We start from the raw sequence: 15924 nt of genomic DNA on the forward strand, positions 1-15924 counted from the left end.
TCTTCAAACCTTTCTTCCAGCCGTAAAAATGCATGGAAGTCAATTTACCCATTGTTGGATCTTTAATATGAATATTTAATGATTGTGATTGATCAATGAAAGCCGCTCTATCAGATGCCATATCAATAATATGTTTTTGAGAAATTTCCCATACAGTTTTATATAAAGCTTTAATTTCATCTGGAATATTTGGTAAAGCTTGAATTGAACCATTATTAGAGATAATACTACTTTTCATTGCATCATTCCATATACCTAAATCAACTAAATCTCTTAATAAATAAGGATTTACAATTTGAAATTCACCAGCTAAAACTCTTCTTGAATAAATATTTGAAGTATATGGTTCAAAACATTCATTATTTCCCAAAATTTGTGAAGTTGAAGCAGTTGGCATTGGAGCAACTAATAAAGAATTTCTTAATCCATGTTTAGCGACTTTTTGTTTTAATAAATCCCAATCCCATAATTCAGTTGGTTTTCTATTCCATAAATCAAATTGTAATAAACCTTGTGATGCAGGAGATCCTTGATAAGTTTCATATGGACCTTCTTCTTGAGCTAATTCCATACTTGCTTCTACGGCTGCATGATACATAGTTTCAAAAATTTGAATATTTAATTCTCTTGCTTCTTGTGAATCAAAAGGAATTCTTAAAATCATAAAAGCATCTGCTAAACCTTGAACACCTAAAGCAATTGGTCTATGTCTCATATTTGATTTTTCAGCTTCTGGAACTGGATAAAAATTACGATCAATAACTCTATTTAAATTACGTGTAACAACTTTTGTAACATCATGTAATTTTTCAAAATTATACCAAGAATGAGTTTCATCTTGATCAATAAATGAAGGTAAAGCAATTGAAGCTAAATTACAAACAGCAACTTCATCAGGAGCAGAATATTCAACAATTTCACAACATAAATTAGATGATTTAATCATACCTAAATTTTTTTGATTTGATTTAGCATTACAAGCATCTTTATATAACATGAAAGGAGTACCAGTTTCAGTTTGAGCTTCTAAAATACTATACCATAATTTTTGAGCTTTTATAGTTTGTCTACCACGACCTTCTTTTTCATATTTTTCATATAATTCAACAAATTCATCACCATAATGATCAGCTAAACCAGGAGCTTCATTAGGAGAAAATAAAGTCCAATCACCATTTTGTTCAACTCTTTTCATAAATAAATCTGGAATCCATAAAGCAGGAAATAAATCTCTTGCTCTAATTTCTTCTTTACCATGATTTTTTCTAATATCAATAAAATCAAGAATATCACTATGCCAAGGTTCAAGATATAAAGCGAAAGCACCTGGTCTTTTATTACCACCTTGATCAACATAACGAGCAGTATTATTAAAAACACGAACCATTGGAATAATACCATTTGAAGTACCATTAGTACCAGCTATATAAGCACCAGTTGATCTTATATTATGAATATGTAAACCAATACCACCAGCACTTTTAGAAATTAAAGCACAAGTTTTTAAAGTATCATAAATACCTTCAATAGAATCATCTTTCATAGCAACTAAAAAACATGAAGACATTTGAGGTTTTGGAGTACCAGCATTAAATAAACAAGGAGAACCATGAGTAAAATATCTTTGAGACATTAAATTATAAGTTTCAATAACTCTTGGAATATCATCACCATGAATACCTATAGCAACTCTCATAATTAAATGTTGAGGTCTTTCAGCAACTTTACCATTAATTCTTAATAAATAAGATCTTTCTAAAGTTTTAAAACCAAAATAATTATAATTAAAATCTCTATCATATACAATAGCAGAATTTAATTCATCTGAATGTTTTAAAATTATATCATAAGTTTCTTTTGAAATCATTGGAGCATGTTTATCTGTTTCTGGATTGATATATTCATATAACATTTTTGAAACACTTGAATATTGTTTTGTAGTTTGTTTATGTAAATTTGAAACAGCAATTCTTGCAGCTAATATAGCATAATCTGGATGAATTGTTGTCATTGTTGCAGCTGTTTCAGCAGCTAAATTATCTAATTCAATTGTAGTAACACCTTGATAAACACCAGATATTACTTTTTGAGTAATAGCAACTGGTTCAACATGATTTGGATCTAAACCATAACATAATCTTTGAACTCTTGCTGTGATTTTATCAAATCTAACTGGTTCTTTTCTACCATCTCTTTTAAAAACATACATGATGACTTTGTTTGCTTTAATATGAGAATGACAAATATATTTTTAAATTAATCTAATGATGATGATGATTTGATAAGATTTTGAATAGTTCTTAGTACAATATAATGATAATAATCAGATTTAAAGAAAGAAAGAAGTAATGGAATATCTATTGAATTAAATATAAATTTTGTATATATTTTTTTCATGTTCTATTTTCTTACGTGACGCGTATTTTAATAATATTCTATTGACATTACAAATCAATTTATTATTTTTTAATACGCGATTGTATTAGATTTGTTTTGATTTTATCTTACTTTAGTACTACAGTATATGAAACACTAAAATATTATACTTATCCTTAACTCGGAGCTCAATTTCAAAATCTAATTACTAATGTGGAATTGCTATTTTAGTATAGCACTTACCTTATATTTGTTTTAAATTCGGCTTTATCATTGATTTGATATTTATCATTTATAATCAAACTTTATTGAGTTATTGCAATTCTTGTTATACAAAGACAATGAAAGAGTAACATTAAATTACATCAGGAAAGCTATACAAAAGGGATTATTGAAAAGTTTTTGGAAAAAGAAATAAGTAAAAAATGTCCTTTTACCACTTACATCATCATCAATACAACAACACAAATGAAAAGGGATCGTGAAGATAGTGATCAAAATGGAAGAAAAATTGTTGAAAAAATTGATCTGTTATTCAACAAATTCTGGACTTGAAATAGTATATCGTATCAACTACATCTTTCACATTATCAACTCAAACTTTCAAACAAATTTGTTCCCCATATCTATAACTGTCTTGATGTTAATGTAATGTTATCACTTTCATTGTCGTTGTATAATTCCCTAATTTCAATTACAAGAAGGTTTTTACCAATGATGAAGCTTTAAGAGCTCGATTTTGTAAAAGTATTTCATGAATGTTGCATGCTGGGGAGTTTCAATTGAATATCATCAATTTCATAAATTTAGTTCTGATATATTGCATAATTAGTCTTTGTTTATCAACCATCTAATTATATCCTTAACTAAGCATATATTGAGAAAACTATTGATTCAGTTGTTTAAATCCAAGGTTATAGAAACTAGATACTGGTTTAATCCAAGTTCCTAGGCTTCTTACTTTTTTGTAATTTTGATAGTAGAGAGAATGCTACAACTTCAATGGAACAATAAATAATCATATATTCATTTAAAAAATCTTATAAGGTTCCTTTGATTTAGATCATCTAATGTCTAACACCCTTTTCCATCTAGGATATTAAATTAAAAACTTGTTACGGTCTGTAAATATTGTCATATGATTTCAAACAAGCTCTACTTGTTAATACCATTAACAGATTTATGGATTACTTCTTTGATCTTTACTAAAATCCCTAAAACAGTTAGTTAGTATTACTTCCAGCCTTTGTTTGATTTAAAATTACTTAAATAATCCGGCAACAAAAAACGAATTGCCCCTTAATTTTGTTTGCAACCAGATATATATCATCAAAAAATATATTATATATACCTAGATGGTAAGAAACACATACTTTTCTAATTTATTTACTTCTTTTTGTTCTCCTTTATTCTGTACTATATTATGAGGACTATTTTTAGCAGCTTTTGTTTTAGTTTCTTCATCTTTTATACCTAATAATGGTGGAATAGCAATTGATCCAGCTAATAAACCTAATGTTGTTATTGCTAACTATATAAATTGTTGTTAGTTCTTTTGATCTTTTGTATCTTCATGATTTCTTTACTTGTACATTTGAAATCAATTGAGTTTGAAAGATTGATTGAGTATTACATACAACATGAGTTGGAACTTTTCTTCCGAAAATTATGTAGTGATTAGCCATTTTTAAATTATTTGATATAGTTGTATAAGTATTGAATGATGATTAATTCAATCTACTTTAAAGAAAAGTAAGATAGGATTCTTTAATCATTTTATGTATCTTAGATTTCTATTATTAATATGGTTGCTTCCAATCATTTCTATAATAAATAATTTAATGTTAGCAATTCGAGGTTAGTATATAAAATTTAAGAGATATGCATATACAATACAAATTTACTATTATATGTAAGGGAGAAGAACATCGATTAGTCTACTTAATTAAATGTGGAGTTATTATTAAAGCTAATTTACTAATACATCAGGTACTAATAGTTAATTCTTCATATCGTATGATGTATTTAACTTATATATTGAAAATATACTCACAAATCTACTAACTTTTAGCTAATCTCCAATAATTTTCTAATCCAAATTTTTTTAAAACATTAATAGCTTCATCATCATTTCTTGAATACATTATACTCCATTTTTGAAAATTAGCATCAGGTAATTGACCTTCCCAAATTATTTTACAAGTGTTTTCAGTTTTATTTACAGCAGAATCAACTTGTTCTTCCTCTTCCCCTCCTTCATTCCATTTAATCCTATTCATTAATAATTTCTTATAATGATTTATAGATTTTTCACCACCTTGAACTATTATCAAATTAAATTCAGGATTTTTCAAACATATTCCAAATAAATTATTTTGTTTCGCATTGATATCAATTTTGAAAGCATGAGATGGATTATTTAAATTATTTATTTTATAAACAGTTGAATAAACCCCCCTAGATAAATCTTTATCTTGTTTTATCCAAATTTTTTCATGTTTTTGTTCTTTTGTTAATTTTCTTGATTCATTTTCTTTCAAATGTTTTTGTAATCTTTCTTCAACTTCTTTTTTAACTCTATTTTCAACAGCTGTTGGATCTCTAATTGATTCATTTGTTAAAACATTCATTAAATTTGATAATTTAACTTTTGGTGGAGGAGGAGGTTCTAAACCTAATTTAATTCTATCTTGTTTTTCTTTATGTCTTATTTGTCTATCATTTTTTCGTATCCTTTTACGTTCTTTCTTGGTTAAGTACATTGGTTTAAGATTTTGTTGTTGATCTTCCCAAATTGGAGGTAATAATATTGGATGTTGAATATAAAAAGTTATTGGTTGTTCTTCATTATCTAATAGGATTCTTGATTCATCATCAATTTTTAAGTAGTTATTATCCCTCAAATATGGTCTATCCCACCATTCAATTAAAGGAGGAAAATCAGGTTGATATAAATCTTCACCAATTGTTTTATCAGGTATTAAACCTTTTTTAGCCAATTCTTCATGTAATTTTCTTTCTTCATTTTCAATTTTTAAATTTTCTCTAAATTTTTCACCTTTTTCAATATATTTACCTTGAGTATTAAATTTTAATTTCTTAGATCTTTGAGTAGGTGTTGAATGATTTAAATAAGGATTAAAAGCATTTGGATCAAACCAATTTTGAGTTTTCCTTTTTATTGGATTTTTAGTTGATTTAAGAGTTTGAGTTGTGTTGAAGTTTTTTAATAATGGATGTAATTCAACATCTAATCCTTTACCTGATGTACCAGTTTTGAGTTTTTTCGTTATATTTGATGTATCATCTTCTAGTTGTCGTTTGGTATCAACCATTAAATAAAGTTGTTGCAAATGTAATAGTTTTGATTAAATTTTGTCATTACGTAATTGTTATAAGTTACAAGCAATTAATAAGGGAAGTAAGCAGTACATGGTAGCACATTCAATTTGACCTGAACATGATTCGAATCAACAAGGAAAGGAAAGACCCAATGCTTCACTATGCATCTGTAGTTCACTATTAATGTTCCTTAGGTTGATTATCTAACATTTGTATTATTTGCTGTGACTACTTTCACTCCAACTTGTACCTATTTTATTTTCTCAATTTTTTTCTCTCTATGAATATTTGAAACAATAAATTATAAGATCAATCATTTTTTTAACTAATTTAATTAGGCAACCAATTTTATTCAAGAAAGAAAGGTTTGAAAATTCACTTCACACTTACATTCACACATATACAATCACTCACTAATAGCAAACAATAGTTTATCATCATGATTATTGAGAAAAGAGAGCATCGTCAGAGGATGGAAATGTCTCCACCTGTAAAAGATTTAATTGATAAATTAATAAATAGTAATGATGAAGAATTTTCTAAACTACTACTGGCAAATATCAAATGGAATAGAGTTAGAGGTGATTTATTACATTGGATTCCTATTTTGAATAAAATCGATGATATATTTGCAAAATATATAAAAGAATATGATTTAGAAAATGAATATCCAAAATTACAAATCATACCAAAGGAAGATACAAGTAAATTAGTAACATGTTTGGAATTTACAAATACTTTATTGAATAACTGTTCCGATAAACAAATTTATTCCAGTTCTGAAAGAATATATGCATTAATAAATACACCTACTATTGATATAAGGCTAAAAGCTTTAGAAGTAGCAGTTATAATTAGTGAAAAATTTGTAACTTCAGGTTCTTCAAGATTTTCAGCTCCAAAAAATGTAAGAAACAAGATACTTGAAATAGCAAAATCATTCCCTCCATTGGTACCAACAGATTGTACTTCAAGACAATATAATGAAACAATACAAGATGGAAGATCAAGTGTAATAGGTGATCATTTTAATTTTACAGATTTATTAAAACCAAATAAAATTATTCCGGAAAGATGGAAAAGTATAAATTTTCAATATTACAAATCTGTACCACAACAGAATTCTAAATCCAATGACTCAACGATTTCTGAAGGACTTCAAGTATTTACAATTCCCGAGGAATCAGTGGCAAAAAAATCCTTAGATCAACTATTCACAAAAGGTATGGAAATATTACCAAAAAATTCTTGGTTTGCTTATTCATTAGCTGTTGAAGTTTCAAAAAGTTTCCAATCAAATTCTGAATCAATAAAATTAAGAGAAAAATTAATACAAATAAAATGTTTTGCAACTGGATTTTCATGTTGTATGTTATCAAATCAAAATACATCATCAAAATTATTAGAAGCTGAACCATATATTTTAAGCTTTTTAGTAGATACAATTCTGCCTGATAATGAATGGTTTGTCCCTAATGCAGTTTTTTTTTCAGCTATGAAAGCGTTAGAATGCATTTCAATGAAAAAAATTTGGGGTAGTGATATTTTACGATGTATGAATGGGAATGTTAGTCATGGAGTTTTATATCAGTGTTTAAGACGTATATTAGTTAAAATAACTACAGAAGATCCTAATTATAATGAAGAAGCATATATTTTATTTTTTAATATGCTTGGAAATATGATAACAACAAAAAGTTTACTACCTCGTTTAACATCAGGTGGTTTATTAAATGATTTAATACCATTTTTGAAAATTAGATCAAAATATAAATGGACTTGTTCAGCAGCTATTCATCTGTTATCATTATATCTTTCAGCAGAACCTGAATCATTAGATGAATTTATTTCAAATAATGGATTTACACTTTTAATTGATGCAATAAATGATGAAGTTATGTTTACACTTGCAAATGTTGAATTATCACAACCAAATTATGGAGAAATAGCTCCATATTCAAAAATGCCATTAAGAAGAATGAATTATTTAAAAAATTTAATGAAAGTTGTTGCAGATTTATTAAATTCTGATAGAGGTGATAGACTTCGAAATTTATTTGATTCTCCATTACTTTTAAATTTTAATCAAATTATTTTAAATCCAAAAATTTTTGGTCCTCAAGTTTTAGCATATACTATTGATTCAGTATTTTATATAATTCATAATGAACCTACTGCTTTTTCAATTTTAAATGAAGCAGGCGTTGTAGATGCTGTATTGAACAACTACAAAGATTTATTTTTACCATTTGGTCCATTATTAATATCATTACCAGAAGTTATTGGAGCAATTTGTTTAAATAATCAAGGTCTTGATAAAGTTATTGAAAAACAAATTATAAAAATCTTTTTTGAAACATTTTTTGATTTATCATTAGCTAAAATTTTGGTGAAATCAGATATGGCTACAAATTTAGGTTGTTCATTTGATGAATTAGGAAGACATTATCCAAGATTAAAACCTTTTATTTTATCTAATATTGAAGAATTATTAAAGAAATTACAAACTTATATTAAAGATAATATGAAGGGAGTTAAGTTTTATGAAGGAAGAGATCAGTTTTATTATGGAAAGAATAATGATATTTTAAGTAAAGATGGTGAAGAAATAGAAAGTTGGGAAAATCAAGATTGTTCCTTTGTGGTTGATAATGTTTATCTTTTTCTTGGTGGTTTATTACAAGATAGTGGTCAATGGGGTTCAGATGTTGTTGAACTTATTGATTTTGATATATGGCTTGGATTTTTAACTTTAGATGTTCCATATGATTATTTTTTATCCAATGGTATAACATCATTAATGGGAATACTAAAGTATTTTGATGATGAAAATAGAGATTATGGGTTCCCCAAAGTAATGAATCAACTTAGAGATACATTTAGGAATCGTATTCTTTTAAATTATGTTCGATGTCAATCTGATGAGTCATTCTTTAATCAAATCACTATATCAGAAGCTAATGAATTATTAAAAGTTTTAAACAAGGTTAACGTTTTATTATTCACTTTAACTGAGATATATATGAACTTGGGCTTGTTATTTAATGACAGAATAATTCAAATATTAGAGCAATTTAATTATGACGATTTCACAAAAGCACTTTACCAGCTTCTAGAAAGAAGTATCATTGAAGAAACAATAATCAGAAATAATACCCCAGATAAAGTTTTGAAACTTACTTCAAATTTTCCAAATGATAGTCCACCTTTGCAATTACATATCGAAGGTTTTGAAGACACAAAACCTGACACTTCATTTACAAATCCTCAATTTAAAAATAATTTACAATTACGTACATTTAATTATTTTTTCCAAGGTTATATTGCATTGATTTTTGCAACTGCTGTACGAGCATGTGTACCAAAAAGAACTGATTTTATGAATAGTCTTTCAAAAAAGTTTGCAGTAAGTTTTCTTCTTGAGCTTGCTGAGTTTATGGAAATGTCATACGATCGGAAATTAGAGAATAAGTATAACTATCATTGTTATGTAATGGCTATTTCAAATGTTAATTTATACATTTTGAGCCAAAAGGAAAGAAACAAAGATAATGTTTTCACACCTTTAGCTATGGCTTTATTTCAGAAATCATTTTATAAAAAATTAATTGATGTGACTGTCGATTTGGTAAAAGATTTGGTTGAATTTGATCCAAAACAAGTTCAAGAAACTGCAGAATTAAAATATATAAATTCACTGCCTGTTAGTATTTTAAAAAATGCAATAAGTCAAAATATGATGATATTTGCTAGATCAGTTAATGCAGAAGATTTTAGTAATTTTCCTTTTGTGAAAGGTTATTTTTCAAACGGATATGGAGTTAATATAGAAGCTGAAGTTATTTCAGCAACTTTACTACAAATTAGGGATGTAATACTTCAATTAGTTGTAGAATTAACAAATTTAATTACAAAATCTAAAGCCGAAGGTTTGGAAGTGAAAAATATACCAACTCCAATAATCGAACAATTAATATTCATTGCATCAAACATTTATAGTTCCAAAAGAGAAATCCCATCGGAATTTGTTCCTTTAGATGAAGAATACTTATTCCCACCAGAAGAACAAGTTGCTTTTCTTATTTCATTAGGAATGTCGGAATCTCAGGCGGAACATTATTTTGAACATGAGAATGATTTGTCAAATTTAATCAAAGGTAAAGCATTATCTTGTCCAGAATTTAATGAATATACAAAAGATGATTGGAATAGTTGGGCTCAAATAGCAAAAGAAGAAGAATTTGATTTCAATTTTTCCTTTCCTGAATTTAAAAAGAGAAAAGAAATTTTGCTACAAAGAGACCAAAGTTGGTCAGATCAAACCTGGCTCCTTATTGCATATACATATCCAAAAACAACTCATTTGATTGCTGATTTATTTTTAACTTTACACAAGGGAGAAATAATTGGTGGTTTGATTGATGCAGTGTCTAGTCAAACTGATCAATTGAAACCTGAAAATTATAGTGTTCAGGTACATTTAATATCATTACTTCTTCAAGATGATGAGGTCAGAAAACAAGGTGCTTTGAAAGATGTTGGTAAAGTGTATGAAGGTGATATAATAAGCGAATCTTACGTTGATGATTCATATTTTCAATATATTATGTCCATTGTTGAGCAAAAATTAATAGCAGAAGATGTTTTTGTTCCAAAAGTTTCAAAACATGAGGACATAAACTACAAGTTTGATACAAATGAGAGTCATGTTCAAGAATTGAAAAATTTTTTATGTGGTCAAATTTCATCCATTAAACATGTAGATAATTTAAGATCTGCCAATGGGTTAGCTCGTGTTCTTGCATTACTTGCAAAAGACTTCAATTTAGCAAGGGAAATTTCCAAATTTCCTATCCTTGCTAATTTAATTCAAATTTCCAAAACAGAAAGTACAGATAAAGTAGCTTTAGAATCTTTGAAAACTAGTGTGGTCCTCATCATTAGATATTGCTTTGAATCCAAACAAGTTGTCGAAACTTATATGAAACCAGAAATTCAAAATATTTTTGGAAATAATTTCAAACAATCAAAATATCTTAAAACAATATTGAAAGATAATTTATCAATGTTATTTAGGGATTCTCAAGTATATGCATCTGGTTTATCTGAAGAAATTCTCCTAGAAAAATACGATGGTAAAATGAATATTACATTTGGAGACTTACAAGTAATCAAAGCTAAAAATGATAGAAATTCTACAACTGATACTGAAATGTCTGGTGAGGTGATAAATGAATTAAAATCTGGTGTAATAATGAATGTTTTATTATCAGAATTAATGGATGTTGTAAAATCAGATTGGGTGTCTGATCCTAAAATATCAGAAGTTGAAAAGAAAAATAAAAAAGAAGTTGATTTATTTGAAAATTCAAACTTTGCTTATATGTGCTTTTTGTTACAAAGTATAACTGAATTAGTAGGTTCATATAAACAAGCTAAATTTGATTTTTTAACTTTTTCAAGAAAACCACAACAAGATATAAAACCAAGATCAACTGCTTTAAATTTTTTCATTCATCAATTAATTCCGACACATCTGTTGGAAAAATCTGGACCTGAATATGATAGAAGATGTGCTATTTCATCAGTTGCTAAAATGACTATAATGACTTTAATTTCATCTCCTTTACTGAATGTTGATGATTCAACCACCACCAAAAAAGAGGATCCTGATCTTGCATTGATAAGAAGATTTGTTGCTGATATATTGATCAAAATCATGAAAGATACTTCACGTTCAAATTTATTAGCTGAAGTAAGATATGGAAAATTACTTGACTTATTTGAATTAAGTGGATTATTAATTTCAGCAAAATTTAGGGACGCTATTGGACCAATATTAAACAAAGATGCTACAAAATTTGACATTTTTCATATCACAAAAGTTTATATTGAAAAACATTTCCCACAATTAATAACTAATTTAATTGCAGAATTTGATTTGAATTATCCAGAAATTGATAAAGTTATAAAGACAGCAATAAAACCTATTACTTTATTAGGTAAGAACAAAATAGAATATCATGAATTGTTTAAAGAAGAAAATCAAGATGAAAATGAAGAAGATGATATTGTACCTGAGGATGAACATGAAGATAGAGAGGAAACTCCAGATTTATTCCGTAATTCCACTTTGGGAATGTACGATGTTGATATTGATAGTGAAGAAGAAGAATTTTATGAAGATGGACCATTGGAAGTGCTAATGTCAGGAGATGAAATTGAAAGTGATGAATCTTCTGAACTTTCAGCTATAGATTCTTCGGGAGATGATGATGATGAAAGTATTCTTGAAGAAGACGTTGATATGGATCGAGGTTCAAATGATAATGAATTTGGAGAAGGTTCTGGTTCAGATGGAAGTTTAGGTGATATTGAAATTATTGATGAGTTAGATATTGATTCTTCAAGTGATGTTGATGAGTTTGATGATTCAGATGGAAGAAATATTGATTTAGATGATGAAGATGAAAGTGAAAATGAAGAGGATGATGATGAATCCGAAAGTGATTATGACGAAGATGAATTAGACGGCTGGATTGAAGCGTTTGAAGATGGACACAATGGAATCGAAGATGGACCTCGTCCTCGTGTTCACCTGATTAGCAACGGCCATGATTCTCGTCATTCATTCCTAAATGGATCTAGAGATTTTAGATTAGACACTGAAGTTGTTGATGATGATGAAGAAGATGCTTCTGAAGGTGAATTTAGTGATAATGAATCAGAACTGAATGTTGAATTAAGAATGGTTACACCTCATAATCATGGACTTAGACGTATCTTTGATCAAGCTGGATTTTCACAATTAGAAAGGACATCACCTGCATTATCATTATTATTAGATGGTCTTTTTAGAGAAGGTAATTTCAGAGGTTCAATTGAAATCAGTAATGATGAAGGTGTTGGTAGGGGCTCCCATAGAACTATTAGTAGATTATTTGAAAATATGATGCATCTTGGACAAGCTGCAAAACATGCAGAACATACTCATAATCTTCATATTAAATCAACAAAAGAAAGATGGATTGATGCTTTTAAAATGTTCAATCCAAAAAATAAAGATGATATGGTTTTGAGAGTTATACCTGGAATTATTAATCAAATTGAAGAAAAAAGTGCCAAAGTTTATAATGAAAAAAGAGCTGAATTGGAAAATTTAAGAAAAGAAAGAGATGAAAGAGAAAAGAAAAGATTGGAAGAAGAACAAAAGAAACGTGAAGAAGAAGCTAAACGTAGAGAAGAAGCTGCTGCAAATGCTCCGCCAAGAGATCCAGTTATGGTAAGAATTGGAGATAGAGATGTTGATATCAGTGGAACAGATATTGATCCAGATTATATTGAAGCTTTACCAGAAGATATGAGAGAAGAAGTTCTTGCGCTGTATGTTAGAGAAAGAAGAGCAAATGCTTCATCTACAGAAACAGATGCTAGAGAAATTGATCCTGATTTTTTAAATGCATTACCTAGTAGTATAAGAGAAGAAATCTTACAACAAGAATCATTAGCTAGAAGATATGCAGCTTTTGAAGAGAATGGAAATGAGTTTGAAGATGCAATGGCAGATCCAGAAGAGAATGAAGATGAAGATGAAGAAATTGAGGAGTATGTGGATAATATAATTCAATCAAGTGCACCACGATCTAGACGTAGTAGTGCTGCTGTCACTACTAATTCTACAGCCAACGATTCAACCAAATCTAAAAAGAAATCAAATAGCAAGATATTTTTCTTACCATTGGTCGATAAAAATGGTATAGCTGCTTTAATAAGATTATTATTTTCACCATTATCAATAAATCAAAGGGAACTGATTTATCATGCCCTTGAATATATGTGTCACAATAAACAAAGTCGACTTGAAATTATGAATATAATGATTGGTGCATTAAATGATCTTTTCACAAATAATAAACTGCTTCAAAAAATATATTCACAACTTTGTTCAAGAGCATTAGGTGGGAAAGATGTTAAAAGTAGAGTTCCTTCAAATTCAACTCCAATTTCAGTTGGTATTCAATTAATTGAATCAATTGATTATTTATTAGAAAGGAATATTCATTTAAGATATTATCTTTTATCCGAACATGAAATTACATTTTCCGTTAATAAAAAGGGTAAGAAATCAAAAGATAACAAATACCCAATTAATAATTTATTAAAATTATTAGAAAACAAATTAATAGTAGATGATCAATCATTTTTGGATATTTTAGCAAGGGTTTTACAAGTTTCAACTCGTCCATTACATTCCTTCAAAAAGAATGAAGAAAATAAACAATCTACACCATTCCCACTTCCAACAATACCGCAAGAATATTTGAAATTAATAGTAAAAATCTTAACAGGTAATGATTGTTCAAATTCAACTTTTAGAAGAGCCATTAGTGCTATGCAAAATTTAGCTACATTACCTGAAGCTCTGGAAATTTTCACAAAAGAATTATCAACTCAAGCTAGTACATTTGGTAAAAAAATTATAGTTGATTTAAATAAATTAAGTACAGCATTAAGTGAAGGAGAAATAGAAGCTCGACTTTTTTCAAAATTTAGTGCTCATTCATCTGATCAAGCTAAATTATTAAGAATTTTAACTGCATTAGATTATATGTTTGAACATAGAGTTGAAATTAACAAAAAACAAGATAATGAAATTGAAGAATTAACAGAATTATATAAAAATTTAGCACTTGGAAATTTATGGGATGCATTAAGTGAATGTTTAAGAATTTTAGAAAAAAATTCTCAATATCATAATGTTGCAAATGCTTTATTACCATTAATTGAAGCTTTAATGGTTGTTTGTAAACATGGAAAAGTTCGAGAAATTAAAGATAATTCTAAATTTGAAATTAAAAGAATTGATTTTACAAAAGAACCAATTGAATCATTATTTTTTTCATTTACTGATGAACATAAAAAAATTCTTAATCAAATGGTTAGAACTAATTCTAATTTAATGAGTGGTCCTTTCAGTATGTTAGTTAAAAATCCAAAAGTCTTGGAATTTGATAATAAGAAAAATTATTTTGATAGAAAATTACATCTTGATAAAAAGGAAAATTCAAAATTATCAATAAATGTTCGTCGTGATCAAGTATTTTTAGATTCTTATCGTGCATTATTTTTCAAACCAAAAGATGAATTTAAAAATTCAAAATTAGATATTAATTTTAAAGGTGAACAAGGTATTGATGCTGGTGGTGTTACAAGAGAATGGTATCAAGTTTTAAGTAGACAAATGTTTAATCCTGATTATGCATTATTTACTCCTGTTGTATCAGATGAAACTACTTTCCATCCAAATAGAACTTCATATGTTAATCCTGAACATTTATCATTTTTTAAATTTATTGGAAGAATTATTGGTAAAGCAATATATGATAATTGCTTTTTGGATTGTCATTTTTCAAGAGCTGTTTATAAAAGAATATTGGGTGAACCACAATCATTAAAAGATATGGAAACTTTAGATTTAGATTATTATAAATCATTAAATTGGATGTTAGAAAATGATATAACAGATATTATAACTGAAACATTTAGTGTTGAAACTGATGATTATGGAGAACATAAAATTATAGATTTAATTGAAAATGGTTCAAATATTCCAGTAACTGAAGAAAATAAACAAGATTATGTTCGAAAAGTTGTTGAATATAAATTACAAACATCAGTTGAAGAACAAATGGAAAATTTTTTAATTGGATTTCATGAAATTATACCAAAAGATTTAATATCAATATTTGATGAAAAAGAATTAGAATTATTAATTAGTGGATTACCAGATATTGATGTTCATGACTGGCAAACAAATACAGGATATAATAATTATTCCCCATCGTCATTACAAATTCAATGGTTTTGGAGAGCTGTTAAATCTTTTGATAATGAAGAAAGAGCAAGATTATTACAATTTGCTACTGGAACTTCAAAAGTTCCATTAAATGGGTTTAAAGAATTAAGTGGTGCAAGTGGTACTTGTAAATTTAGTATTCATCGTGATTATGGTACAACTGATAGATTACCTTCATCTCATACATGTTTTAATCAAATTGATTTACCTGCTTATGAAAATTATGAAACTTTGAGGGGTTCGTTGCTAATGGCCATAACAGAAGGTCATGAAGGTTTTGGATTAGCCTAATTTTAAGGCCTTAGTTAATTAAATGTATATATGTAATGTAATAAATTATTTAAGTATTT

The 15924-nt window shown here is 27.7% G+C and overlaps 4 protein-coding genes across 4 annotated transcripts; 1 reads left to right on the forward strand and 3 right to left on the reverse strand. All coding sequences in view use genetic code 12, as the record gives it.

Annotated features, from left to right (window-relative positions):
• On the reverse strand, positions 1-2209 carry RNR1 (ribonucleotide-diphosphate reductase subunit; the record flags this gene model as incomplete). Its single annotated transcript, XM_051760622.1, has 1 exon — positions 1-2209. A coding segment is annotated over one exon (2209 nt), but the record flags the coding sequence as incomplete, so codon positions are not given.
• Positions 2210-3556: 1347 nt separating this feature from the next.
• KGF55_005595 (uncharacterized protein) lies at positions 3557-4061 on the reverse strand (the record flags this gene model as incomplete). Its single annotated transcript, XM_051760623.1, has 3 exons — positions 3557-3590; positions 3750-3907; positions 4014-4061. 3 exons carry the CDS (start codon positions 4059-4061, stop codon positions 3557-3559), a joined length of 240 nt encoding a protein of 79 aa, XP_051611624.1.
• A 375-nt stretch (positions 4062-4436) lies between these two features.
• PRP3 (U4/U6-U5 snRNP complex subunit) lies at positions 4437-5711 on the reverse strand (the record flags this gene model as incomplete). Its single annotated transcript, XM_051760624.1, has 1 exon — positions 4437-5711. The coding sequence occupies one exon, from the start codon at positions 5709-5711 to the stop codon at positions 4437-4439; it is 1275 nt and encodes a 424-aa protein (XP_051611625.1).
• Positions 5712-6157: 446 nt separating this feature from the next.
• Positions 6158-15865, forward strand: TOM1 (E3 ubiquitin-protein ligase; the record flags this gene model as incomplete). Its single annotated transcript, XM_051760627.1, has 1 exon — positions 6158-15865. One exon carries the CDS (start codon positions 6158-6160, stop codon positions 15863-15865), a length of 9708 nt encoding a protein of 3235 aa, XP_051611626.1.
• Positions 15866-15924: the final 59 nt, after the last annotated feature.

This window comes from Candida pseudojiufengensis (genome assembly GCF_024610245.1).
Source record: "Candida pseudojiufengensis strain CBS 10847 chromosome Unknown scaffold20, whole genome shotgun sequence".
NCBI classification, from domain to species: Eukaryota; Fungi; Ascomycota; class Pichiomycetes; order Serinales; family Debaryomycetaceae; genus Lodderomyces; species Lodderomyces pseudojiufengensis.